Source organism: Myxine glutinosa, chromosome 2 (genome assembly GCF_964187855.1).
Source record: "Myxine glutinosa chromosome 2, kmMyxGlut1.1, whole genome shotgun sequence".
Taxonomy (NCBI): Eukaryota; Metazoa; Chordata; class Myxini; order Myxiniformes; family Myxinidae; genus Myxine; species Myxine glutinosa.
In genome coordinates, this window is record NC_136262.1 from 191400384 (window position 1) to 191410018 (window position 9635).

General features: G+C 46.1%; 1 protein-coding gene across 1 annotated transcript; it reads left to right on the plus strand.

Annotated features, from left to right (window-relative positions):
• The first annotated feature begins 390 nt into the window (after positions 1-390).
• Positions 391-8819, plus strand: LOC144890833 (uncharacterized). Its single transcript, XM_078772686.1, has 4 exons — positions 391-449; positions 769-818; positions 2312-2370; positions 5439-8819. Exons 1-4 carry the CDS (start codon positions 391-393, stop codon positions 8817-8819), a joined length of 3549 nt encoding a protein of 1182 aa, XP_078628812.1.
• Positions 8820-9635: the final 816 nt, after the last annotated feature.

Consider the following 9635-nt stretch of genomic DNA (forward strand, 5'->3'; position numbering starts at 1 on the left):
AAAATGGCCTCCAGAGGTGGTTCCTCGTGTCTCAGTGCAATCTCTTTATTTCCATGATGACAGACAGCTTCGAGACTTGCAGTGCTTCAAAATAATTTAATAATTACATTATTTGCTACCCAGGTCATACTATTCTCTTCAAGTGAAGTATCAAACAGGTCCAGCTACACCGCTGGTAGACTCAGTGTTGTTTTCTTCGTCTCAGGCATCACTTACCTCTTTAAATATCCACACGTGCACCCATTCACCCAACCACAGCACCGAAATGGTAACTTGCAGCGGTTCATGTACACCAGAGACGTGTGAGGACTGAGAACCAACATGGAGAGAAAAAACAAAACCCAAAACCCCTTTAGAACCCTGTGGAATTATCCTTTATAAGCATGGAGAATGACCCTTTCAAACTTTGGAACTCTCGATGATTCAAACGCAGGCGAGACAGCTCAGATGTGAGTGCAGGAGCTTGGGACACCAAGGGGAAAGAAAAAAGTGTGGTTAAAAAAAAAACTCTGGTGATATTCACCCCCTCTTTACCACGTAACATTTCTTGGCTTAATTGTCAACTGTGCATGAAGATACTTGGTAGTTATGTGCTCTTTCTTTCTTTACCCTGAGAACAGTGCAGTGGTGTTTGCTGTCTGAATGTTGAAAACACAAAGAACTGATGCAGTCTGATTTTCACCTGCCTGACTGCATTTTTATTCTGCTATTGTTTCTTATTTTTGACATTTATTTGTGACAGCTTTACAAAATCTTTATTTTCTGCAGGAATGCTGAGCCTAAAGTGTCAAATGGATCTGCTGATAAGCCGCTAACTGGTGAGTTTTGAGAATTAATCTTTTCACAAAATAAACAATCTCATTTGCAAGTCTAACAAGAGAGACCTGAAAATGTTTTGTTGTTGTTTTCTTTATTTTTCAATTTGCTGATGGTGGCTGCTTGTTCCTCATGACAGTGACACAAACAACTTCCTCTCATCACAGTAATCTTTCCCGTGCATTCTCCAAACTTTTTGTTTTGGTCCTCCAGTCACGCCGTGGTGGTGTTTTTGCAGCTTCACTTGGTCACAGGTGTAACTATAGTGCAGAGGGACCCAATGTGTAATATTTGGCCATGCTGAGCATCACCGCAACCAATACAAAACAATACTGATTGGTAATATTGATGCAAGAGGAGGAAGGGAAGGATTAGAATGGACAGACAAGATGATGGATTAGATGAGGAAGTTAAAGATCGAGCTGCTGTATAAACAGTTAAAGTGCGTTCCATAAGAGGCAACCTCTGGATCGTATTGTGTCCTTCGCCAAGAGTAGAGGAGCTATCACTGGCATCTTGGACAAATTCCCAATTCCTGTCATAACCAGCAGAGGGCACTGCATCAGCGGTACATCCTCCTTCTCAGCCAATGATGCTTGCTGCTCCACAGTCTTGTGCTAAATATGAACATGGAAGAAGACTGCTTTGTCTGGTTCTGAAATATAAATCCCTTTAATATCCATCTACAAATGTAAATTTGTCTTTATTATTGTTGTCCAACACTGTTTCAGATGCATTTTAATGTTTTTTCCACCATTATTCCTTTATCCTTTACCTGAAGGGAATTCCCCATTTATATATTGTATTGTGTCCAACAGGGCTGTACATATGTAGTGAATTTACCTCTGAACTGAGCAGTCTGATTTGCTTCTCATCCTGACCATGCACTGTCGAATAAAGAGCTGGTCTTGCTCCTGAGGCCCTGTGTCATACTGTTTTTGGCTTTTTTGGTCCGACGAAGGGTTGATGCCAGAAATGTCAGCTTCCCCTCACATCCAACTGTTGAAAGTATTGCCTGATCAATGTCCTTCCTGGCGATTCCATTCGTTTCATAAAATCTAATGGTGCTTCACAGGTAGTGTTTTTGGTCACAAATGTGTGGTCACTCAGATGGACCTTCTGCTGGGTATTCTGTCTGCTTGCATTAGCTTGGAAACATTAAACATCTCTCTGTGTCTTTCATGAAGAGTTGGCAAGTCAGCGCCGGCACCCTGAGCAAATTACGAATTCCTGCCTTTGTCCACCACAATCATGTCAGGCCTAGCCAACCAGTTCCTGAAAGACTTGGGCCAATTCTGCATGTTCTGGGCCCTTAACCCCTTACTAGGCGATATGGTGTGTGAATACATGGCTGGCAAATAAGATGAACACTAATTGATGAAATTGATGTCTCATTTCCACAATGCACATACAACTGAACATGGTGATATTCTGTCCATTGATCTTTTTCTGTCACAATATCTGTTTTATGTTCATTTTGCCTTTTTCTTTCCAGGATCTTCTCTCTGTCATGATGAAGATGATTTTGAAGAGTACGATGTGGGGCAGGTTGTGGTAAGCAAGACATTCGATAACCTTTTTATAGTAATTGCTCGGTTTGCGTCGTGGATGCGTTCCTGAAAAGTGCGACGATAATCAAAACGACGTAAATCAAAACAATTTTTATGCCTTTGCGTCGTGGACGAAGTCGCCGGAGGCACTATGTTTACAGGTTGTCCATTCGGCTGTACGTCTGTCAATATGACTGTCTGTCCGTCCATATATATATATATATAGATATATATATATAGATATATATATATATATATATACTGTATATATATATATATATATATATATATATATATATATATATATATATATAAAACACTGTGTGTGTGTGTGCGTGTGCGTGTGCGTGTGTGTGTGTGTGTAATGTTACCGATAGACTCCTAAACGGAGAGGCTCACGTGCTTGATATTTGGCATAGACATGGCCATTGAGCCTGGAACGAACATGGCCTACCTCAAAATATTTGACGATCCATATTTTTTATTCATATTTACGTCAGCGCATTTCAGCGATCAGCCGGCCGGTGCCAGAGCATCGCGCTGATTCGCTCAGAGCGATCACGTGATGTTCCTTGCCGCCATAAACTCACAGTTACGCGTTCGCACGTAATTCAGAGCGAAAAGCGATTGCGTTTTTTCACATTTCAGCGAGGAACACCACATAGGTTTTTTTTCTTTCATCTTTAGATCTATGTTTTTTTCCAGCGAGGAATATTATACACGGAATCTGAACCAGTGGCAGAGCAGCGCGCTGATTCGCTCAGAGCGATCACGTGATGTTCCTTGCCGCCATAAACTCAGTTACGCGTTCGCACGTAATTCAGGGCGAAAAGCGATTGCATTTTTTCACATTTCAGCGAGGAACATTGCCATTCACACCACATAGGTTTTTTTTTTCTTTCATCTTTAGATCCATATTTTTTGCCATCACGTAACGCATTATGGCTCGCTCTAGCTCGAGTTAGCCAATCACCTGGGAGCATGAGGCCACATTGGCCACACCCACAACACGACGCAGAGTTGCAATCTTCCGTTTGCGTCGTTTCTTACCACGTGTAAACGTGGTATTTTGTCGACGAGTATTTTGAATTTGGTATTTTGAATTTGTCTACGAGTGAGTGACTGGAAGACTGACTGTGATAAAGGCAATGGCACCGAAGAAAAGAAATTTGTCACGTTCAACCTCCCGAGCAAGGAAAATCGCTGATCGGAGACTCCATGAAACCGATGAAGATACTTTTCACCATCGACAAGCCAATCAAGAACGTGTCTCTAGATTCAGACAGCAAGAGACAGAAGATGAGAGAACGGCACGTCTAAACGCCAATCAACAACGTCTGGCGAGGGCCAGACAGCGAGAGACAGAAGATCAGACAGAGGCACGTCTAAACGCCAATCAACAACGTCTGGCGAGGGCGAGACAGCGAGAGACAGAAGATGAGACAGAGGCATGTCTAAACGCCAATCAACAACGTCTGGCGAGGGCCAGACAGCGAGAGACAGAAGATGAGACAGAGGCACGTCTAAACGCCAATCAACAATGTCTGGCGAGGGCCAGACAGCGAGAGACAGAAGATGAGACAGAGGCACGTCTAAACGCCAATCAACAACGTCTTGCCAGGGCCAGACAGCGAGAGACAGAAGATGAGACAGAGGCACGTCTAAATACCAATCAACAAAGTCTGGCGAGGGCCAGACAGCGAGAGACAGAAGATGAGACAGAGGCACGTCTAAATGCCAATCAACAACGTCTGGCGAGGGCCAGACAGCAAGAGACAGAAGATGAGACAGACGCACGTCTAAACGCCAATCAACAACGTCTGGCGAGGGCCAGACAGCGAGAGACAGAAGATGAGACTGAGGCACGTCTAAACGCCAATCAACAACGTCTGGCGAGGGCCAGACAGCGAGAGACAGAAGATGAGACAGAGGCACGTCTAAACGCCAATCAACAACGTCTGGCGAGGGCCAGACAGCGAGAGACAGAAGATGAGACAGAGGCACGTCTAAACGCCAATCAACAACGTCTGGCGAGGGCCAGGCAGCGAGAGACAGAAGATTAGACAGAGGCATGTCTAAACGCCAATCAACAACGTCTGGCGAGGGCCAGACAGCGAGAGACAGAAGATGAGACAGAGGCACGTCTAAACGCCAATCAACAATGTCTGGCGAGGGCCAGACAGCGAGAGACAGAAGATGAGACAGAGGCACGTCTAAACGCCAATCAACAGTGTAGCGAGGGCCAGACAGCAGGAGACAGAAGAACAGCGCCAAAAACGACTCAACAACTGGCAACCATCAGGCAGAGGGCAGCCGGCCATTGCATGGGAGAAGGCTGCATTCAGTTACAATCCGAACACTGACTACTCCTCAAACGTTGATATTGGCTCCATGTCGTTCACCTGTCAGTTTTGCCATGCCTTGAAATGGAAGGGAGAAACACCAGCAATGTGTTGCAGGGGAGGCAATGTCCTTTTGCCTTCTCTCCAATCTCCACCGGAACCTTTGAAAGAACTACTTCAATCAACTACGACTCAATCCAGACACTTCCTGAAGGAAATCCGTAATTACAACTCTTCGTTCCAAATGACTTCGTTTGGAGCAGATCGCGTCGTCACTGAGCAAGGATTCATGCCTACATTAAAGGTGCAAGGCCAGGTATGCCACCTCATTGGCTCTATCCACCCTCAACCAGGTGAGCAACCGAAATTTTTACAAATCTATTTTATGGGTGACCACCGAGAAGAAGCTGCCCGACGAGGACAGAACTTCCCCAACCTACGCTCTGAACTAATCCTCGCCTTACAAGATATGCTCCACTCAAATAATGCGCTGGTCAACAGCTTCAAGTCGACATTGGAGAGAATGCATTCACCTGATTACAAAGTCATAATTCGAGCTGACAAACGTCCTCACGGAGAGCATGAACGTCGGTTTAACGAGCCAGTCAACAATGACGTTGCAGTTCTCATTGTAGGAGAGCAGTACAACAATCGTGACATCGTCCTGCATCTTCGCGACAACAGCACGACGCGGATTTCGGAGACTCACCGATTCTATGACGCCCTCCAGTACCCTCTGATCTTCTGGAAAGGACAAGATGGCTTTCATTTTGAAGTTGAACAAGCTGGCGGCCGGGGAAAGAAAGTATCTGCGAATGACTTCTATGCCTTCCACATCATGGTCAGAAAGAATTCCACGAATCATATCCTGCAGTGCCGTGATCTGTTCCACCAGTTCATCATCGACATGTATGCCAAAATCGAAAGTGAGAGACTCCTCTTTATCCGGCTCCACCAACGTCAACTGAGGGCAGAATCGTACGCACACCTCAGGGATGCTGTCAACAATGACGGAGATGTTCAGAACATGGGACAACTGGTCATCTTGCCATCCACGTTCACCGGAGGTCCCCGATACATGCACGAGCGGACCCAGGATGCGATGGCATACGTACGCAATTACGGTCGCCCCGACCTTTTCCTTACCTTCACCTGTAATCCGAAGTGGGAAGAAATTAAGCGAGAGTTGATGATCAACCAGCAGCCAACACATCGCCATGACATTGTCGCAAGGGTATTCCACCAGAAACAGAAGGAACTCATGCAGACGATTAAGAAGGGCAAAGTTTTCGGGACTGTCCGATGCTTCATGTACACCATTGAATGGCAGAAACGAGGCTTGTCCCATGCCCACATTCTGGTGTGGCTAGAAGAAAAGATCCACGCTTCCAATGTAGACTCTTTTATCAGTGCTGAACTTCCAAACCCTGATGAGGATCCAGAGCTGTTCAACATCGTCAAAACGCAGATGGTGCATGGCCCTTGCGGCCGGCTGAATCCATCGTCTCCGTGTATGAAGGACGGTAAATGCACCAAGCGATATCCTAGGGCATTTCTCAAGGAAACGCAGACTGGTCTGGATGGATACCCACTTTACCGGAGGAGAAAGCCTGAAAGCGGTGGATCTGAAACATCTATTTCAATTTCCGAGACCAGAAGCATAGACGTTGACAACCGATGGATTGTACCATACTGTCCACTTCTCTCTAAAATGTTCAAGGCTCATCTCAATGTTGAGTTCTGCAACTCAGTGAAATCAATCAAATACGTGTGCAAATACGTCAACAAAGGTTCGGACATGGCGATGTTCGGCCTTCAGAGGAACAAAAACGACGAGATCGAGTCATATCAGCTGGGGCGTTACGTCAGTAGTAACGAAGCTATCTGGAGAGTTCTCAACTTCCCTATCCGCGAACGCTACCCAACCGTTGTACACCTTTCCGTACATCTTGAGAATGGCCAGAGAGTGTATTTCACAGAAGGCAACGCAAGGCAAAAAGCAGCAGAACCACCAAGTTCAACTACACTTACCGCATTCTTCCAATTGTGTCAACAAGATGAATTCGCCAAAACACTCATCTACAATGAAGTCCCACAATACTACACCTGGGTGGTTGGCAGTAAGACGTGGAAAAGACGTACACAAGGAGCACGAGTTGTGGGACATCCTGACATTCGCCATTCAGATGCAATTGGACGAGTCTACACTGTACATCCAAACAATTTCGAATGCTTCTTCCTGCGCCTTCTACTCCATCATGTCAAAGGACCCATCTCTTTCCAAGAACTGAGAATGTTCAACGGCCAGGTTTGCGACACCTTCCGCCAAGCCTGCCACCTGCATGGCCTTCTGAAGGATGACAGCCACTGGGATGCCACTCTCGAAGAAGCAGCAGTCTCACGCTCTCCAGCCCTGTTGAGAAATCTCTTTGCCATCATGCTACAAACTTGCGGTCTCTCCAATCCGGTACAACTGTGGAATAACCATCGTGACGATCTCAGCGAGGACATTCTCCACAGGGCAAGACAGGTTCATGCTGAAGCAGACTACTCCGATGCGATCTACAATGAAGCCTTAGTACTCATAGAAGACAAACTGCTTTCTCTTGGAGGACATTCGCTGGAGGTCATTGGCCTTCCTGTAACACAGCGACAACAACAGAATCACCTGGCTCGGGAAGTACTCCGAGAGACTTCATACAACGCACAAGAGTTGGAAAACTACATCAATGAAAACGAGCCAAGACTGACAGTGGAGCAAGAACAGATCGACATGCAAGTGCTGGCGAGCATACACTCTTCTGAAGGTGGATTGTTCTTTCTGGACGCTACTGGAGGCACTGGAAAAACCTTCCTTATGAACCTCCTCCTGTCAAAAATCAGGCAGAAAAAGATGATTGCTCTGGCTGTTGCCTCTTCCGGAATTGCTGCCACTCTTCTCCCCGGGGGCCGGACCGCCCACTCAACCTTCAAGCTCCCCCTCAACCTCACTAACACGGAGCAGCCAATGTGCAACATCTCCAAGTCATCGGCTGTCGCAGAGGTATTTCGGCAATGCCAACTCATTGTCTGGGACGAGTGCACAATGTCTCACAGAGTTGCACTGGAGGCAGTTGACCGCACACTGCAAGATATTCGAAACGATCAGACTGTCATGGGAGGCATTACTCTTCTGATGGCAGGGGATTTCCGACAGACCCTGCCCGTCATACCACGCGGGACCAAGGCAGATGAACTTCGTTCCTGTATAAAGGCATCTCCTCTATGGTCAAAAGTGACGAAGTTGAAACTCAGCACAAACATGCGTGTCACCCTTCATGGAGATGCAGCCGCAGGCGCCTTTTCAGCGAAGCTGTTACAGATCGGAAACGGAGATTTGGAGACGTGCCCTGAAGATGGACTGGACATCGTACCATGCGGCAACAATGTCACCACGGCTGACGAACTCAAGGCGAACGTCTTCCCCAACATCCCTGCCAACTACCGAAATCACTCCTGGCTCTGTGAAAGGGCAATTCTAGCCCCAAAGAACGATGCAGTGGACAAAATCAATTTGGATCTTCTGCAGACTATTCCTGGGGATCTAAGAACAAACCGATCTGTCGACTCAATCCAAAACGACCACGAGACTGTCCATTACCCGGTAGAGTTCCTCAATTCGCTACAGCCTCCGGGTGTGCCTCCCCACATACTCCATCTAAAGGAAGGTGCTCCAATCATGCTCCTGAGAAATATCGATCCTCCAAAACTGTGCAACGGCACACGACTGGCTATCAAAAAGTTGATGCCTCACATAATTGAGGCCAACATACTTACGGGAAACTATAGTGGGGAACAGGTCTTCATTCCTAGGATACCAATCATACCATCTGATCTGCCATTCGAGTTCAAAAGGCTCCAATTCCCCGTACGGCTCAGCTTTGCCATGACCATCAACAAGGCGCAAGTACAATCTCTCAAGGTGGTCGGACTGAACCTTGATTCCCCGTGCTTCTCCCATGGCCAACTATACGTAGGATGTAGTCGGGTAGGACAAGAGAACAATCTATACATCCTATCCGAACAAGGAAAGACAAAGAACATTGTCGACAAGGAAGCACTGCGTAATTAACTACGTGTCTGGTGTGTTGTGATGATTGTGAGAATATCGATTCTGATTCTGATTCTGATCTGATTTTTACGTGTATTTATGTGTATTTTATGTGATTTTATGTATTTATGTGTATAAAAAAAACACAAAAAAGGCACGAAGGAAAATAATGAATTACTCCGACACATTTAGCTGCGGTGATTGAAAAATCACCGGACAATTGTTGCTGTTTTGATGCTTTTTACTGCTGTTTTGATGCTTTTACATTGCTGTTTTGATGCTTTTTCACTGCTGTTCTGATGCTTTTTCACTGCTGTTTTGATGCTTTTTCACAGCTTTTTTGCCGTTTTTTAAAATATAAAAATCTCATTTCAAAAAAAAAAATACAAAAAAATCTCACAATGATGACATATAATTCACAGAAAACGTTGAAGCAACCGCGTAATGTTGCGGTGATGTTTAACTCTGAGTGAGAATAGTTCTAAATTTTAAAAACTTTCATCTGATATTTGTGATTTATTTCAAACAAACTGTATTTCCCATCTACACGGCCATGTATTCCTATTAACGTTATGTAAAGTACATAAATTGTGTGGATTACGTCATTTGTGGATGTGATGAATTGCCAGTAACCATCTATATCCCTCCCCTCCTCCCCCTCCCTCTCCCCCTCCCTTTCCCCCCTCCCCCTCCCCCCTCCCTCCTCTTCTCCCCTCCCCCCTCTCCTCCCTCTCCCCCTCCCTTTCCCCCCTCCCCCCTCCCCCCTCCCTCCTCTTCTCCCCTCCCCCCTCTCCTCCCTCCCCCCCCGTTCCCCTCCCCTCCCTTCCCCGTTCCCCT

Bases quoted from the DNA above. Each gene is read 5' to 3' on its own strand.
- LOC144890833 (XM_078772686.1), top strand. From the start codon at position 391: ATGACCCTTTCAAACTTTGGAACTCTCGATGATTCAAACGCAGGCGAG. The intron at 450-768 runs GTGAGTGCAGGA...TATTTTCTGCAG, and splicing joins GCAGGCGAGACAGCTCAGAT to GAATGCTGAGCCTAAAGTGT. The intron at 819-2,311 runs GTGAGTTTTGAG...TTTTCTTTCCAG, and splicing joins TGCTGATAAGCCGCTAACTG to GATCTTCTCTCTGTCATGAT.